The sequence below is a fragment of the Xenia sp. Carnegie-2017 genome, unplaced genomic scaffold, assembly GCF_021976095.1.
Source record: "Xenia sp. Carnegie-2017 unplaced genomic scaffold, XeniaSp_v1 HiC_scaffold_25, whole genome shotgun sequence".
Lineage (NCBI taxonomy): Eukaryota > Metazoa > Cnidaria > Anthozoa > Malacalcyonacea > Xeniidae > Xenia > Xenia sp. Carnegie-2017.
In genome coordinates, this window is record NW_025813488.1 from 4,369,007 (window position 1) to 4,388,263 (window position 19,257).

Sequence of the window (19,257 nt, forward strand, 5' to 3'; positions counted from 1 at the left end):
AAATCGCACTGCAGATAATCCAACACAAGATTCCAAATTCATAAAAAAAAACCAGGAACACCATTAATCAATAGTAGCTACTAAAATGGTGGAGAAATAAATGAACTTTGGATGAACTGTTGACGAATGACAAGCCTTAGGAAACCACAAATATATAATGTTGAACACAGTTTCAAAATAATATCATGACGACTCGTTGACTATTGTTGAATGACATGTGAGATACTTTATAAGTAATAACTAATTATTGTTAGGGAAAGAGCTATTACAAAACGCTATGTTTTGATTGGTCATGCTGTCAAAAATTTTCTTTATGTTATACTATGGTCGTAGAAACAACAAATTTATGAACAAGTAAAAGTCAGTGATGTAATTAGAACCACTTATTAGTAAATTTTCCTCAGTTTGTCCTCACTGTGCGGTGACAATTTGTATGGAAAAAATAAGAAATCTTTATATATCATGGATAAGTGATAGTATTGATATTGATACTGAAAGAAAATTTGAACTGATAATTTTTCACCATTATCGTAACATTTTACATTTCACCACTGTAATGGTGCCTATGTGAGTTGTTGATTCGAAACCGCTGACCAACCTTAATCCACTGCTTATAAAGAGGCAGTAGTTTGGTTATACATAATCATTTATTACTATAGCTTACATATGACTGTTGGTTATAACAGAAAGAAACACAATGTTGATAACTGCTCCTTGCAAAAGAATGATATTGTATGATTTACGAGTCATGGAAGCATTGCAAGACGCTTTGGAATCGAAAATGAATCAATAAATGACGGCTGAAAAACTACAATTATGAACACAAATTATACCGGAAAGTGTAGATGAGCAACTTTCCAGGAAGTCCAGTCAACATTTTTTCCGGCTTTACTCTATTTTCGATTATAAACGTTAAGCACTTACACGAATATATCAATAAACGTTTGATAAACTGCATGTAATGTTACTGTAGTATGCCGGTGCAGTTTAAAGGAAAAAATGGATACTTTAAAAACACAAGAATTATCTTCTTTGCCGTGTTTTTTCCAATCTTCTTTACAAGTATCGTCGAAGGTATGTGTGCACGATTATCAATTTGATAAATTAGTTATGTGAATGTGAAAGAGTTCATTCCAAGAGTCAATAGCATTTTGATTTTGTTAATATTATTATGCATTTGATGTTTATTGTTTTAGAGTTTTAGTTAATTTAGTTTAGTGTGATTGTTGTGTGTGTAGTCAGGTGAATCCTTTCTGTACAGAAATAAGCATGAGACAAATGTGGACTGGTTTGCAGTTAAGCAGACAGTGCTGGTACTGGTCAATAGTTTAAATATTTTGGTTATGGTTGTTGGTTAGGTAAAGTTATGTATGCAATATTTTTACTGTGCTAGTACGTTGTATATATAGCTTTACTGCTCTATGTTCATCATTAAATGTAGCAAAAACATTGAAAATTAATGCTGTAATTGAATTTTATTTTACATCATTATATTAACATTGATTACTTATGAAAATATTACTGATATTAAACATTGAAAAACTGATGTACGAAATCCTGTGATTTTTGTTTTTTTTATCAGTTCTGCTAAAACTTAAAAACAATGTGAAAATTTTTATGGAAATGTCAACATAAAGCTACTCCTAATCAATAAACTTCTTAATTTCAACAAAAATTACTTGACTAAAGGTATTAGAACCCAGGTTTCAATTTCAAAACAATATTTATAGGCCAAAAATCTTAACATTGATGTATCTCATTGTTTTTTCTTGAAATGCAGGTATTGTCCAAGTTGATATATCTAATATCTCTACCATCCAAGGCTCTCCAACAGATATCTCCAAAAGACACTACAATGTGACATTGCGATGGCATACAACAATTTCACCCAGAAATACCACCATTGTACCAACATTCAAGATTCTCGTCACTTATTATCAAAGTGTTGTCAAAAACATAGTAAGTTTTTTAAACTGTTGTAAATCTCTCTATTGTAAATCATAATAATCTTCTAATGATTAAGATTTGGTTGTTTATTTTTGAGTTCTTTTGTAAAAGATTGCGAGAAAAACTGAGCAAAGATTTCATTTTCTAATTAGATGGTGTGGATTATACAGGATAATAAAATATTGTCACGGGGAGAAACATTAGGGAAATGTGACAGTGTGGCCAATAGAGAACAAAAAAGGCTGGCTTATCTAAAATTTTTGGCATTTTTATTAAATAAAGACATTTCAAAAGTTGATCCCAGATCGTTGTTATTTAACCAGTTTTTTTGGAAGATGTGCATCTGATGACTGTATCTATGTACTAGGCATCCTACTTGCATATTTTACATTTGTTTAGTTTGTTTAATTGTTTTTAACATGAATTAACATTGTAGTTCTAAGTACTAAGCTCCAATTTTTTTATTCTTACTCTAGACGAAACTTGTCATTGATTCTGTTAGCAATAACAGTTTTATGTATGTATTGAAAAATGTGAGAGCAGGGAGGAATTACGTTCTTAACCTGAAAGTTTACATTAAATCATCGTTTCACAAGGAGCTCAATACTACTTTTGACGTCATCAGAATCTTTGATAAAAGTAAGAATATAATTTGTACAAGATTTGGGCCAAAGAAGTTCTTAAGAAGAAAAATTGACGTTCAACTTTTATGATGATATGCTTTATGAAGTCGTTTTAAAATAACATTCACAGAGATTTGCATCATAATTTACTACGTAAATTTTTCATGTTTAGATTTATTTTTGGTTAGTGGTAGTAAAGGATATTTAAACATAGATTGGTCAGTCGTCGAAGAAGCTCGTCATTCATCTTTGCCTATTTATTATAATGTCAGTCTCTGCTCTTCAAGAAATTATCCACGTGCTTGTAAAAACGTCTACACTGTTTGCCTAGCACGTTACCAATATCGCAATCATTCAGCCAAAGGTGTGTTTTATTTGTTGTTTTGTTGCCTTTTTATTTTCTAAGCTAATATGTGTTGACAAGGCCAAAAATCTAGATTGGAGCATAAATAGATGGAAGTTTCAACATCAGTTCATTCCTAGATGGTGAAAAGACATATCAAATATCACATTATGTTTGATGAAGATACTACATCACAGACAAATTGCAATTTTACAATTTATAAAAATTGCTATTATGTTTTCAGGAGAGGTTACACTACTGGAGAAAAACTGGCATGAATTTCGCGATAATGATTTCTTAAACGTCCGTAAGCCTCTCAAGATATCGTGGGATAGTAAGAGATATCAGTTTAGATGCGCCATCTATCTGGACGTTTGTAGACCTTGGCGCAGTAATTTCCCTTATGTTCAGTACGTTGCTGACTATGGCGAAGGTCAACGGATAATTCGGTCTAAAGGAATACGATTGCACAGTGGTAACGTAATTTTTCTTTTTTTATGTTTATAAAATCGAAAATTCATGGAGAAGATCATTCTTCCAGTTCAATGCACCAGACCTTCAGCTTACATTGTAGTGATAAATCTCGTTTCTCTCAGTTTGCATAATTATAAAGAGAAAACTGCTAAACTGTTCTTCTGTAAGCCTCTCAAGCAAAGGGAACAATTTAATCTACTTTAGAAAGTGTCGTTTTTCCCCTGTTTGTCCAATCAAAATTTCCTCTTTGGTAAGTAGAAGAAATTCATAATGGCTCGATTTTAAAAAGAGATTACACTTAATTGTCAAATATTTTGTTTTAATATCAACTAAGCTCACGAATTCCTACTTGTGGATTTTAAAATGAAGAATAAATTTATAAATTAAGTAAATTTGCTATATTCATTTTCAACTATTGTGCATTTAGTTTGTATATACGTTATCAGTTTTTAGAGTTTCTTTGTTTTTTTTTTGTGTGTTTATCTAGGTTTTTCGTTTGAGAGGCCACAACTTTTCGATGTTACTATTCTAAGTCAAGATGAAGATGATATCAAAGTACAATTGCACTGGCGGCTGGCTAAAACTTGCTTAGAATCGGTCGCTACTACGATCATTGTACAACTATTGAAAAATTCTGTTTCCACGGTAATTGTAGATACTTTTTTAGACTGTTTTTTTAGAATTAGTTCAGTTCTAATTTCAATGCAGTGTTGTCTTCATCTGGAGTCCGTATATAGCTACTCCTGTCTGTTGTCTTCGTCTGGAGTCCGTATATAGCTACTCCAGTCTATTGTCTTCATCTGGAGTCCGTATATAGCTACTCCTGTCTATTGTCTTCATCTGGAGTCCGTATATAGCTACTCCTGTCTATTGTCTTCATCTGGAGTCCGTATATAGCTACTCCTGTCTATTGTCTTCATCTGGAGTCCGTATATAGCTACTCCAGTCTATTGTCTTCATCTGGAGTCCGTATATAGCTACTCCAGTCTATTGTCTTCATCTGGAGTCCGTATATAGCTACTCGAGTCTATTGTCTTCATCTGAGTCTGTACATAGCTACTCCAGTCTATTGTCTTCATCTGGAGTCCGTACATAGCTACTCGAGTCTATTGTCTTCATCTGGAGTCCGTATATAGCTACTCCAGTCTATTGTCTTCATCTGGAGTCCGTATATAGCTACTCGAGTCTATTGTCTTCATCTGGAGTCCGTACATAGCTACTCCAGTCTATTGTCTTCATCTGGAGTCCGTACATAGCTACTCCAGTCTATTGTCTTCATCTGGAGTCCGTACATAGCTACTCGAGTCTATTGTCTTCATCTGGAGTCCGTATATAGCTACTCGAGTCTATTGTCTTCATCTGGAGTCCGTATATAGCTACTCGAGTCTATTGTCTTCATCTGAGTCCGTATATAGCTACTCCTGTCTATTGTCTTCATCTGGAGTCCGTACATAGCTACTCGAGTCTATTGTCTTCATCTGAGTCCGTATATAGCTACTCCAGTCTATTGTCTTCATCTGGAGTCCGTATATAGCTACTCGAGTCTATTGTCTTCATCTGTCCGTATATAGCTACTCCAGTCTATTGTCTTCATCTGAGTCCGTATATAGCTACTCGAGTCTATTGTCTTCATCTGGAGTCCGTATATAGCTACTCGAGTCTATTGTCTTCATCTGGAGTCCGTATATAGCTACTCGAGTCTATTGTCTTCATCTGGAGTCCGTATATAGCTACTCGAGTCTATTGTCTTCATCTGGAGTCCGTATATAGCTACTCCAGTCTATTGTCTTCATCTGGAGTCCGTATATAGCTACTCCAGTCTATTGTCTTCGTCAGAAGTGAACTTGAGTTCTTGTGTCATGCAGTCTTTGTCAGAAGTGATTTTATGTTGATACTGAGGTATTTCATTGCCATGTCTGTATTATTAAAGTGCTTTGTTTCTTATCATTAAAGGAAGTGAAAAAATACGGCTTTTTGAACTTCCCACCCTATGGCGAGGAAGACTTTGTGGAGGATACGCTCATTTTCTCAAAACTTGAACCATTTTCAAGATACACAATACAGTTTACATCTGAAAGTAATTTAAAGAAGAGTGAGATAACCACACATCAATTTTACACACCTGAAGGTACATATTGAGGGGTCTTCTTACAAACTCATTGTTCTTTTGAAATTTGATATGTCGTGAAAAGATTTCAGGAATGATAATAATATTGTTATTATCGTGACAAAACCATTTCATTCACTTCTTTTGATTAGTTTTATCTCAAATTTTGTTGAATACCTTAGTGTCGATAAGTGATATTCCGAAGTAATGTCTGATTTCTTGTGTGATAACTATATCATATGTCTTGGTTGTACATCCTTTCAACGTTTAATGATTTCACTGCTACAAATTATGTAAAACATATAAAACACAAGCTAGTTTGTTGGTCGTATCAAAGTTGATCAAAGGCTTTTTTTCAGTGGCGACTTCACCTCCAGATTTTGTTGGCACCATCGAAGGCTCAAACAAATGTGCGAAAAACAAAAGAAACGTATCGATATCGTGGAAGGTACGTATGATTGTATGATTGTTTTCGGCATCACTTGTTAATGAATGACAATAGTTTTATGCATTCTCTTCCACCTGGTATTTCTTTCCAGAACTCTTACTTACACAAAACATCACCATCCATTCTATCTCCATCTATCGCATTGTGGTTAGACGGTCGCTGTCTTTAACCATTAAAAATTCTAACTCGTTCCGGCAGGACTTAGAATTAAGTCCCCGTTGAACACACAAGAGGCTATTCAGATTGTCAAATCCACCAGCAGACGACTGATACGAGCACGGATTACACACAATACAATGACGTAAGAACCAGATAACAAATACGGCTAACCTGACGTTTACTCCTCATTTGACTCTGAAGATGACTACCGCTAAGGTTGTCGAAACGTCAGTCAACAACAACAAAAACAGTCCTTCTCAGGACTACACCAACCTGGGCGATCATCATTTACAAACATGTAACGATACTCCCGGGCTCAAACCATTTACTTTAAAAATTCTAACGTTGTAAATCCACCTATCACAGTGTAAAAATTTTACACTGTCACCATCTTTTACCCATGAAAAAGTTGTGAATAGATATTTTGATAGTGTTGGTTTTGAAAAATAAAAACTAGTCAAATCTAAAGAGTTTTTTAACATTTCATGTAGTTACCACCGCTTCATTTGAGAAAGGGAATTATAAGAAGCATCATTTTAAAGTATTACGTAACAAAGCAGCCTCAAGCTTCCGTGGTTGAATTAACTCTTCCCAATATCACAAGATATACTGTGAATAACTTGGATTGCGATAAAGGTTATTCGTTTCAAGTACGTGCCTGTATACATGTCAACAGCAGCTGTAGCAACTTCAGTAAAATTTATTTTATGCCATATGGTAAGTTTGATGGGAGATTTTTTTAAAAGTTAGTTATGACAGTTATAGAAGTTGCTGACTGACACACGTTATTTTAGTTTATATTTTAGGCAGTGTAAAGACTGTTCTTGTTCTCTGTTGTTCATTCATCACTACCTACACTGACACACGTTATCTTAGTTTATATTTTAGACAGTGTAAAGACTGTTCTTATTCTCTGTTGTTCATTCATCACTACCTACACTGACACACGTTATCTTAGTTTATATTTTAGATAGTGTAAAGACTGTTCTTGTTCTCTGTTGTTCATTCATCACTACCTACACTGACACACGTTATCTTAGTTTATATTTTAGATAGTGTAAAGACTGTTCTTGTTCTCTGTTGTTCATTCATCACTACCTACACTGACACACGTTAGCTTAGATAGTCATTCATCACTTTAGTTATCTTAGTTTATATTTTAGGTAGTGTAAAGACTGTTCTTGTTCTCTGTTGTTCATTCATCACTACCTACACTGACACACGTTAGCTTAGTTCATATTTTAGATAGTGTAAAGACTGTTCTTGTTCTCTGTTGTTCATTCATCACTACATACACTGACCTATAGTTTTTATTGCCCATTTTCCCTATTTACACTCATGAAAACTTTATCATATCTACGTTTTTGATGAGCAAGTTTTTTCTTTATTGCTTTGTTGTTTAAGCTCTTCACGATACACAGTTCTCCGATTCATCATGGAAGTATGCATTGGAAGTAGGACTTGGTGTTGGGTGTGGGGTTATTTTCCTCCTGTGTATTTTATTGATTGTCTACTGTTGCTGCAAGTAAGTACCTCTAAATGTAGCAGCCATTGATCAGTAAAAATAAATCAGCTCGTTTCATCATAAATTTTTTTTTAAATATTTTTGTTTAAAGAAGAAAGATGTTGTTATAAATTATCTTAAGTAAAGGTTCTATCTCTTGATGACTTTTTCTTTTTTTCAGAAAAAGAAAACCTCCTTTGGAAGAGGTATATTCTGTGTTTTGTTTCTCTTATTGCGGACAACATCACATATTTTGATATGTGGATAATTGAAAAAAAATCATGCAATTGCGTGAATGATCAGCGTATAGTAGTTAAACGTTTTGTTTTTCTTTTAGCTCCAATTCCCCGGTGAAGATTATTGCGATACAAACGAGGAAAACGAGATGAGCCGTGTAAATAATTACTCAATTCTTGGTTAGGAGTGATGCTGCTGACTATAAAGGATCGTATTTTCAAGGTAATTTAATCGTCGCGTGAAGTACATTGTATTTAAACTTTTCGTTTATCTGAAATATTTCTTTTTTTCTTTAATCCCAGCGTTGTTTCCAGATTTCTGATGCTCGTATGTTCAGTCAGTACGCATGCATATGATAACCGATGTATAAGAAAAAATGCTTGCAAATGGATGGATGGATGCACGAATGGCGACCAACCGATATTAAAGCTAATATAAGGATACCTCCATGAAGTTGAAGGATGTCAAAGCATTGTGTGCATAAAATGATAGAATAATTAATTTGCATGTGACTTTAATATGTTTTGCCTTAAGAAGTTGCAATATGCAGGCAGAATGTTGCAAAATCTTTTTTATGCAATAGTCTTATTAAACAGCAATGTTGTGACGTTTAATGACAGTATACGACTGTGACATTGAGGGATGTTATAACCGTATGCTGTCAACAGTATATTTAAATGTCATTTTACTTTCTCGTGACAATTTTATTTTCACGAAAGCGTTTGTTTCAAAGAACACAACTCAAGTGATAACAGCTAATTAACTAAATTAACAACATCTTCTGCAAGCACTTGTTTAGCGTGTGATAAAAAATGGGTACAATATACAGGATTAAATTCCTTTTTATGATAAATATTTTAGAGTACAACTGGTAAAGGTAACTAGAAGATCCAGGTTGAGGTATCAGTTATTGTTCTATAGTATGGGTACTATGTTTGTAGTCCTTTTTTTTTAGAAGAGAAATGTTTCAGACCGCTACGAGATTCAAGATGAAGGTATTAGTTTGTGTTTTTACTCTGATCTTTTAGACCTACAACAGATGGGAGCTCAACATTTATAAAGATGGTTTGTTTTTTTGTTGAGCTGCTCGACGATAAAGTGGTTTGTAAGAATGTTAGCCATGAACTGAAGTCATTTAAGTTTGTCTTTTAGATGCAATCAACGAGGACAGCGGTTAGCGATTGAGAACGTCGTTTTTTGGTACGTTTTCAACTGTTTGCTCGAGTGTTTGCAGAAGATTTGTGATTATTGTTGATACATAGTCAACTTTTACTTTATTTATGTTGAACTTTGCACTTGGCATTGGAGTATGGGACCGTGGGACTGGGGTTGGCTTCCATGAAAATTTTAAAATTGAAAAATTGGGCTTTCATTGTGAGTTGGTGAAAAAATCCCGCCCTGGAATGTTTGCCCCCGTAATCTTATGCTACTTAGAAGGGGTAAAATTTTATTTGAGAATTGAAAACGACAACAATTAACTAGTAGAAATGAGTTTATGTTCATAACGCAGAAATTTCTACATTACATTTAAAAATAAGATTACCACGATAATTTTCGATTTTAAAGCGCTAAAATACGCTTCAATACGTTTCAGTAAAATTATTCTCACTGAAATAGAGAGTTCCCTCCCTCTCTAATTTAGTTGAATAATCGTACATTATCGTTCCAAAATGGGCTTCTGCCACCTATTTTGGAATAGTGACATTTAAAGTATAATTTTGTGGTAATTTTAAGCATTTTGATAAATTCTCTCAGTTCAGTCGATTTTTGACAAGCCCGACATTTCACCCAAAGATAGTTAATTCTGTTCAAAAGTGTGGAGAAAAGGGTAAAACAACACAAAAACATACTTTGTGTGCGTCTGTGGGACATTTAATTTCCCTCGTTTTAGCTAAAGCCTTTGTAACTAAGTATGTATAAATTTTCTTTCATGGCTGGAACTTGAAGGAAAGATGATTGTGTACCCTTGTGGCGAAAGTTTGCCTGTTTTTTTTTCGTTAGTTACGGCCACTTGGCTTGAAGCATCGTAAGTCAATTTAAAAAAAAATACAGTTGTGAATTAGTACCGTAGCACTAAATATTACACAATTTTTCTTTCAACTTTGCTTCATGTTTTCCAATCGTCATTACAATAGTCGTGTAACATTGTCATTCCGATGTATGGCGAGTTTCATGATTAAAGAATACATGTAAAATATTATAACGATATATAATGCAATATTATGAATTAATTAGTATCATATCCTGTAATACATTGAACCAATCGGTGTTGTTTTATGAGCATTCTGATTGGTTAAATATGTTGTAGTTGCAAATATTAACTTAACATGTTTACCACGCCACGAGTATGAAAATTGCTTAGATGAATGGGCTGATGTAACTTCATTGATAAATTTGTAATACAAGTTTCAAAAGACCCTTTATTTCTCCAGCCGCAAGTAATGAAATTGATCAGACTTTCTTGTAGCTGCTGGACAAAAAAGCATGTCAAACCGTTCTAAAATGAGAGACTTTAATAAATTACAAAGGACAATTCATAGCTTCTCAAATGGTGAAGCGAAAATTTTATCCTTTGATGACGAACTGACGAAGTTTGAAGTTGAACTAAACATAAAAGATGGCCTCTACAAAGATGGCATTTTCACTTTTGAAGTGGAATTTGTCGATAACTATCCAATACATTCTCCATCAGTGAGATTCACAAGTCAAATACTTCACCCAAACATTGGTGATGGCTACGACAGCGGCGTTGTTTGTTTAAATTTGCTGTCGGATGATTGGCATGCAAATGATTTGGAAGATGTTGTTCAAGGTATGCTATTCCTTGTAAAAAATCCTTCCCTAGATGATGCTTTAAATCCGTTATTTTGTGACATCGAAGAGGTTTCAATCATGCCAAACGAAGAACGACTAGACGAATATAAACCGGATGTTAATTGTACTCGAACATTTTCCGAACTTGTACGACGATCTCGAAGGAATGGAGATTGAGGGAGTGAAATTTAGGAGAAATCCTGGACTTCTTCTTAAAGACAAAATTGCTTGTTCATTGGACACTGAAAAAAATAATTTAAATTCTACTCTAAATAGTCATGCAGATTGATATTTATTGTGATCCTATTACAAATTTCATTTCTTGCCATTGTTTCCATATTCTTGAGCGAACAGATTTCAAATGATGAAGACTCAATATATTTTACTGGTTGGTAAAGAATCTCCTGTTCTATTTACCTCATTTGAAACATTGCTTTAGAAAGAATCATGAATGCAAATGATTGCACTATCTTTGACAAGTTTTTCTGCTTAAGGTGGCTCTCCCGTGAGTGCTTACTTCATAATCTATTAGTAAAAGGGAGGGTAGGGTGTGTTGTAGTGTCTTCATGTGTTGTTGTCACGGGAATCTTTTCTATTATAGAAAGTTGAATTAAAATTTTGGGTTTTATTTTGTATTTTTTATGTATTAATTAATTTTTTTCAAAATTTGAAAATGTGCAAACTTTTGATGTTAAAAGTGAAGAAGGTAGATTTTTGGCATGATTTCTGTAAAGAATAGTAGCAAAAAGCTAAAAGACCCAGGAGTAATAGAGAGCATGACTGCATACTAAACTCCTGTTAGTGTATTTAATCATATCAGATGCTTAGTTTCAGTGAGCTCAAGTCTGTCCCAGACTTTCATAACACATGTGTTACATAATCATGTGCTTATGTGTAATTTGTATGAAGATGTAGTAAAGTCTACTTTTAAATACCGTTAATTAAAATCAGCATTAAATTAGTAGTGAAGCCGCTCGTATCCATCACTATTAGTTAATTACTGGCTGTAGATATTGATTGTTAGTACATATTGTATATGAATATTTACTACCATTGAAGTTGGCTGTACAACTATCGCGTTAATAACCACATGCGTATTACGTATGCAAATTGCAATGCTTTGAAGAAAACAAATGCCAACCTCTCTTGACTTAATAAACACCAACGTCTGTTCACCTTGAACTTTGTGTTTCAATCAATCACGTGTTAATTCCTTATGACAAATTACTGCGGGGGGTATAATGTGAAAAACATGGTCACCCACACCATATTTCTCAAACGTCGCCTTTTAAATTGGAAATTTATTTGCTACATGTGACACGTTTGTGAATAGTCTGGGATAATTTGCGCGATATCTATCCTTCTATTTCCCGTCTACTGTTGACAATGCAACGTCATTAGCGACCATTGTAACGACTATAATTACAAGGGTTCGGAGAAATTTCTATTACATTTCTTTCATCAATAACTAAATTTAAGAATGATGATAATATTAAACACACATGTCTATAAACAATCGTTTCAAAAGTTTGATAATCGTATGAACAGAATGAACTGTCTGCTGTTAAATATTCTGTTTTTTCCAAAGTGGTTAGCTGGTGTTACAAAGCACGGTGCAAGTGAGAAAAAAAAAGACGTTATGGAATGTTTTGTCTTCGAGAAGCTGTACCATCAAGTGTTGAATTCCAATTACCTTGTAGCTATATTTTACAGTAGTCTTTCTTGATTGACCGACGTATTTTGGAAACCATGTATAAAAACAGCATTTCAAGTCATTTTATGTTTTCTTTTTGTGACATTTTTCAGCAATTTTGACAAATCTTTCTCGACATATAATTTTTTTTTTTATTTATACACAATTCAATTTAGTCACATATGTGTAAAATTTTTGTCATGATTTAGATTTTTTTTGCCAGAGCAGATAATCATTTAGATATATTTCTATTATGAACGATGTGTATCCTTTTTTTTAGAAACTATCCCCGGGGTGTTTGCTTTTGATCTTGTCAGAAAATCAGGTTTGTCAACTGATACATACGTGTGCAGTTCAATAGTGTTGTGTATCTAAAAAACTCAGCAAGAATTCCATTATTATTTTCTTTCGCTGCCATTCACTGACAAAAATTGTTTTGTCAACATACACACCACCCTCCACAATCTCACGAATCGTTAGCAAACTTGAATTATTGTTATCAAAATTTAATGAACAAGACGAAGGTAAGTTGATCATACAAACAGACTCAGATGAATCGAAGATTAACCTATTAGAAGCAAAAACATCGAAATCCAGTTAACATGCATGCTGAGATTCAAGACTTTTGATGGCTTTAACCCCGCTTGTCTCATTTGCTAAAAAAATTACAGAAACGCAACACCTTCATTAAAATATTAGCTGTAGGCCGTCACTTCAAATCTTTATACCCGAGTAATTAATTGTGTGTGTGTTGGAAAAATTGTCTTTGTGGTAATTGAACAAGCACGAGACAACATTTTAAAAGTAATAATTTCAGGAATACACATCTTTTTATATTAACAATTTTATTGTTTGAAGGTTTTTTAAATCGACTTGGGTCGTGGCAATCTCTTTCATAAAATGATCTCCTATTAATTGAAATGACACGAAGTAAACTGATAACCTGAAGTAAGTTATTGCTATTTTATCGCTTTTCTTCTCTCACATGAGATTAAACTGTCTTTAAGTTTAACATGGGTAGTTTTGTTAGTTCCAAGGGTAAACTATCGCTTTAAACAAGTCATATCATAATGCTGGTTAAGAGACAATAGACAATTGAGTTGTTTAATAGAAACGCAGATTGTTCTAGTGAAAAACTCTGTTGTTATAGCTCACGATTCTCTGCTTCTACGCAGCAAGCTACGGACAAATACGAAGACCCCGCGAGAAAATGTCGATAAATAAGTCTCAGCGGATGTTAAGAGGAAATTGTAAATGTCAATGACCTCATAATTGGCCCGAATTGGCCTTATCTATAAAATGAGATGGCTCACGCAGTCATCCAGATTCCAGACGGACTTGTGCGCGCGTTAGAACTGGACGCAAAATATTGTAATTACATAGGTACCTACAAACATCTTTCCTGTTGCACGAAATGTTAAAGACGGAGCTGATATCGAATTATATCAACTACAAATCGCTGGCCAAAGAAGAGGTATGTAGGTTGACGTAGTTTTACACAACATTGATATTAATGATAATATTAAGATTGCACGTACTGATTAATCACAATAGTGAGAATACATAACATTGTTAAGGCATACTGCCCTGTATTACACGTGATACCTTTATACATGTAATGAAATGTTTATGGATAGTTTATTTGTATTTAGTTCATGTCGTTATTTTTATTTCTAAAGATACAATATTGAGCGTTGTACGCGAGTAAATATCGTCCATAAAAATCATGTTAGCATAACAGGAACTAAGAAACAGATGATAGCTGGCTTATTATTAGCGAATGCCAAAACTTTGTTAAAACTATGAATTAATGTCCGTTTCCCCAAAGCATCTGTATTATGTCTCGTGAATCAGAACGTTTCAGTGATCGATATATACTGAGTTAGCAATTTCTATGCATTAATATGTTATAGTTTAACGTTGTATTTCTTTGAAATACCATTTTTGTGTATCGTGAATAATTTATCACCTTGAACTTCTTCCAGGTGTCCCCAATATGCTTATAACATAATTTAAATTAAGATGGCACAAGTTATTCGGATAAATTGAGTCAAACCGGTTTTATCAGTTTAATTCCGAAATAAACAATCAATGGGTTTTTCTCAAAACAATTAGAAGTTGTTTCGTGTAAACGTATTTTACCATGACAGAGATCACCATCATGCAATGTTGACTTGTGTGTTGACCAGTATGTTACGGTTTGAGTCATTAAACACAGTTGGATCTTTTGGCATACCAACGTCTGCGTCCATCTTCACTTTATTGCATTCTAGACAGCTTTTTATTGTTGCCTTCTTCAATGATAACAATTTTTTACATTGAACAATTTACGTTAATTTTTCAATCAGATATTCTCTTGGTGCAAACTATGCAGCATAAAGTTGTTGTTTTCTTTCATGCCGGTCACATAAATAACCTATTGCAAATTTTTAATCTGCTCAATTCATGCTGTTTGCTGAAGTATTTCCTTAATTGAATACTTGATGCTTGACACGAACATTATTTTTGAGAATCGTATGGAAAATAACCATAGAATTATGCAAATAAAGTATAAATCAATTTATGAAATGTGCAAAACGACGAAATGAGAAAACCATAAAGTTAAACATTCTCGTGAAAACAAAGCGAACAGTTTGAAAACTATTATTTCAATGATTTTTTCTAAGAAATTCAAGCATAATATCTAAACACCAAGATTTGTCATCCTACCTCAAAAAAATACAATACATCAATTATTAGTGATGCTTTCTTTTCTTGGAATTTTATTGTAACCATATCTTTTAACTTCCTAAAATTTTCAACTATGAAAGACAGAGTTTATACTTTGATTTCATATCAACCAGACATCAGGTTTGATCACTTTATTCCATGTTATATTCTGTTTACGAATAGGAAAAAAAGGTGAAAAAGTATTGCATTAAGTTAAACTGCAATTTTTTCTGAGAAATTTTTGACCATGAACACAATATGAAAAAGAGAAGCGGTCAAATTATTTGGGCGGTAGATCATTTGTAAAACGAAAATAAAATATGCTGCACTTGACGGTGTAATCATTGAAGATTATCTTGTTCTGTTTTGTATCAATAATCGATACGTCTATCTATTGTTTTCAATGAAAATATTTAGCCCACTCAGCTAAAAAGCTTCACATCCTGTCTGTGCGCATCTCTCTTAAAGATTACAAGATTTTCTCTTCCTAATTCGTGCAAATACCTTTTATAAAAGAGGGATATTTTTGCATATATTGCGCAAATCAAATAAGTAGATGCTGTTTAATTATGTAATGTACATTTACGTCGATTATCATGTCAACAAATGCATGTAAATTTTGAAACACAATGCAGACTATGTAATGTCTTATAAAAACATATGTTTTATTATAATAAAGAAGTTTGATTGATTATCATGCCATATTCCTTTTGTTTTTATAATGTCGATTATTTTGTCACCATGAATACCTGCTTCAAATGAGCGAATGAATTTCAAAAGAAAAAGAAAATGAACTATTTTTTAAACATTTGCTGAAATTGAAACGAACTTATAATAACAATATAGCTAATGATAAAATCCTAACTTTTTAAAAGGGGCAAAATGTTTTTGTTGTGTTATGAAATGGAAATTTTATGATGAAATTTTTGCATGAAACCGTTTTTTTTTGCTATTTACTATAATTTAGCAAATGTTTGTAAAGGAGCCATCCATCCACTAACTTCAACTGAGTTATTTTCTATTTTATAAGGCTTAATGATGTGCGTTGTAGCTAGATCTCATTCACTAATCTTTACACAAAGTAAAACATGTAGCGATATGGCTCATTTTGTCAGTGAAATTGTAACAATAATACGAGATGCCACTGTACAATATTTTGCCTCGAGTTTGTTGTAGGGTGTCGCTACTTCATAAAGAATTTCTCTTTTTTTATTTCACCAATAAAACGAAGGAAGACACACACCATACTGTGATATTGAATTAAGTAATTGGTCCACTTGCTAACGAAAGATTACTGGTAACCTCCCGAGTTATTATTCAAAAAAAATGGTGACATATGGGATGAATTATTTCAAATGTTTGTATTTAATGCTTTTAGTTGACTATTTTATTAAAAACGACGGATAACCCAGGTGGCATTTACACTTGTTTGTTTGCCATATCAATGTTTATTTTTCTAACTTCTCTAGCATTTACAATGCATGGGGGGAATAGAACCATTTCCTGCTACCGGAGTTTTTACAACATACACAAATAATTGTCCTCATCTAATACTTTTTTTTTAACAGACTTTAAAAGTGTTTGTCTTGCTAGTGTTAAGTATCGTCTACAGATGTTTAATATATGTATACAAGGATCAATGGTTGTACATAGCATCTTGTATGCAATTTTATCATTTCTGCAAGTACAATAAATTAAATATTTAGTGAATAATATATTTCTTTCGCTACAAAAGAATACAGTTATTTCAATGTAATTTGTTGTTTATACCATTTGAAATATGAGATACGTTTCATGACAGAGGTGTAATATATTATAATGTACATGATTTATAATAAAGTCACACTTTTACTGTTTGGTTTTTAAATGTTACGTCAATGTAACAATGCTTAAGTAAAAAAATGTAAAATCTTTATCTCTTTATATTAGCGAAGCTTGAAATAAATTGTATTACGTAAGTTCACTTAATATTTGTTTCATTGCTGTATGAACTCGAGTTATCGTCTTTATTCAAGTGGGTATTATTTAATCCTCTTGTTTGACGTAGGTAAGATTGTCGCTTACTATTTTTAACATTTCATTTTGCCATTTTGCAGTTTTTAAAAAAGTGCACGTCGATTATAAATTAAACATAAAAAGATATCCACCATGGTTAAAACATTGTTCGTTCACCAGAACAACACATAACGACATAAATCAGTTATTCTTAAATTCAAATCATAAAAAATTGTGAAGTGTCCTTTTCAAACAACTATAATTTAAACTCTCATTTACAAAGAAAATGAACAATAGTAAGGAATTTCAGTGGTTTTTAATCTCATATTTTTTAACATTTAAAATACCGACAGTTTAAGATGGTTTGTGGAATGTCCATAATATTGCCTTTATTAAAGCCAAACATGTAGATGTATCAGATTATAGAAGTTGACCTTGGTCTTTTGGCCTAGAGCAATTTGCTTTCTAGTGATTTAAAACAATCGATTAATGTCATCACTGGCTGACATACCAGTCAAATCTCGTAATAAAAGCTCATTATGGAAACTTTATACGCATAAATACGTATTTATATTTAACCTTCTCCAGAAAAACATCACATATTTGAGAATCGAAGGCCAGGGTCATGAAATTTGTCATCACTATTTCTAAAATAACATGTAGCAAAAATTTCTTTCAATACAGCAACTCCAAGACTTATACGAAAAGTATTCAAGCAAAGACATTTTTGATGCATTCTCATCAGAGTTCCTGCAACATCTCACAGATTTTCAACCTCTACTGAAAAATCAAAATGATCCTTGGAAAAAGGTCGATCCTTACTCTTTGGGTTATATTGATGAGGCACCATTGTCACCTGACTCATTAAATAAGAAGACAAGACGACCACCTGATGGATATCTATGTCATCTTTGCTTTTGTAAAGGACATTATATCAAAGATTGTCCTCAGGTAACAACAGTTTAGGTAAACTGTAAAATTCAAAATCGGAGTTGTCCTAGAGCAATTGTTTTATTTGTTTGGCGATGTAGGCAAGGCCAAAAGGCGAAGGACTTACACCTTATCAAGGGAAAAAACGATGCTTTGGCGAATACAAATGCCCAAGTTGCAAGCGCAAGTGGATGAGCGGCAATAGTTGGGCTAACATGGGACAGATGTGTGTCAAATGCCACATCAACGTGTACCCTCATAAGCAACGACCACTTGACAAACCGGATGGCCTCGACGTATCTGACCAGGCAAAGGAGCACCCCCAGCATCTTTGTGAGAAATGCAAATCGTTGGGTTATTATTGTCGTCGTGCTCAAAGTTAAAAGTGTCACGGTGTCTCCCATATCTGGCTTCGCCATTTCATACTATGATTATAATAAATTTTGAAATCTAATTTAATATATAGTTCAGTAGGTACTTTAATATTTAGTTCAGTAGGTACTAGGCAATTTCTTATTGAGAGTTTATGCGTTAAACTGGCTATTTAAACTATTTCAACTTTTTAACATTTTTTTTGTACCAGTTTTAACACATGCATAAACTTTACAATAAAACATAGAAATTGCATGATAATTTTTATTATTTTAATTCGACACGTTCAGAGCCTGTTTGAAAATAGCAATGTAGCTTCTCGTAAAAAATCCTGCACAAAAACGCATAGTTTGGTAAATAGTTTTGCAATTCACCCAATCACAATTTCCATATCATAAAAAAATCGAATTTATTGCTCATGACAGGTTATATATGAAGCATTGCTGTCTTCCCCAGGCCCTCAACTTGCATTTACTTTCTAAGTGACGAAATCGTAATGGAAGAAACTGAAGGAGATATATTTTTATGAGTCAATTTGTAGATTTACGTTTTTAGAAGATAAATTTTTGAGAATGCATCACGTAAAAGTCATAGTTCATCTAGGAATTTGGTATAATTTAAAGATTGTAAATTTTTTATAGTGATTGAAATAGTTCTGTGTTTGTCAATTTGAGGGAATACTATCGCCATATGAGAGCGAATTTTTTGACAAGTGAATAGTTTTAAAACTTACTAGTTTAAATTTTTTGAATCTTCAAACTGAAATAAATATTTTACATGCACTATGCGAAGAAGGTTTTGAACAAGGATATAATGAATATTTTTATACATTGGAAAACTTAAATTTAAAAGAAATAAAATAATTTTTTTAGCAAAATTTTGAAAAAATGTGTTACTGTAAT

At 33.0% G+C, this 19,257-nt stretch overlaps 3 protein-coding genes across 3 annotated transcripts; all 3 read left to right on the plus strand.

Annotated features, from left to right (window-relative positions):
- The first annotated feature begins 633 nt into the window (after positions 1-633).
- LOC124453051 lies at positions 634-10,190 on the plus strand. The gene is made up of 13 exons (XM_047003750.1): positions 634-1,074; positions 1,781-1,959; positions 2,424-2,586; positions 2,743-2,934; positions 3,158-3,388; positions 3,875-4,032; positions 5,341-5,515; positions 5,854-5,942; positions 6,593-6,818; positions 7,506-7,626; positions 7,787-7,811; positions 7,943-8,064; positions 8,145-10,190. The coding sequence occupies exons 1-12, from the start codon at positions 975-977 to the stop codon at positions 8,024-8,026; spliced, it is 1,743 nt and encodes a 580-aa protein (XP_046859706.1). The 5' UTR covers positions 634-974; the 3' UTR covers positions 8,027-8,064; positions 8,145-10,190.
- A 136-nt stretch (positions 10,191-10,326) lies between these two features.
- LOC124453053 (nedd8-conjugating enzyme UbcE2M-like) lies at positions 10,327-11,291 on the plus strand. The gene is made up of 2 exons (XM_047003751.1): positions 10,327-10,725; positions 10,757-11,291. The coding sequence occupies exons 1-2, from the start codon at positions 10,327-10,329 to the stop codon at positions 10,943-10,945; spliced, it is 588 nt and encodes a 195-aa protein (XP_046859707.1). The 3' UTR covers positions 10,946-11,291.
- Positions 11,292-13,620: 2,329 nt separating this feature from the next.
- LOC124453322 (zinc finger CCHC domain-containing protein 24-like) lies at positions 13,621-19,232 on the plus strand. Its single transcript, XM_047004121.1, has 3 exons — positions 13,621-13,823; positions 17,738-18,004; positions 18,085-19,232. Exons 1-3 carry the CDS (start codon positions 13,764-13,766, stop codon positions 18,364-18,366), a joined length of 609 nt encoding a protein of 202 aa, XP_046860077.1. The 5' UTR covers positions 13,621-13,763; the 3' UTR covers positions 18,367-19,232.
- The last annotated feature ends 25 nt before the right edge of the window (positions 19,233-19,257 follow it).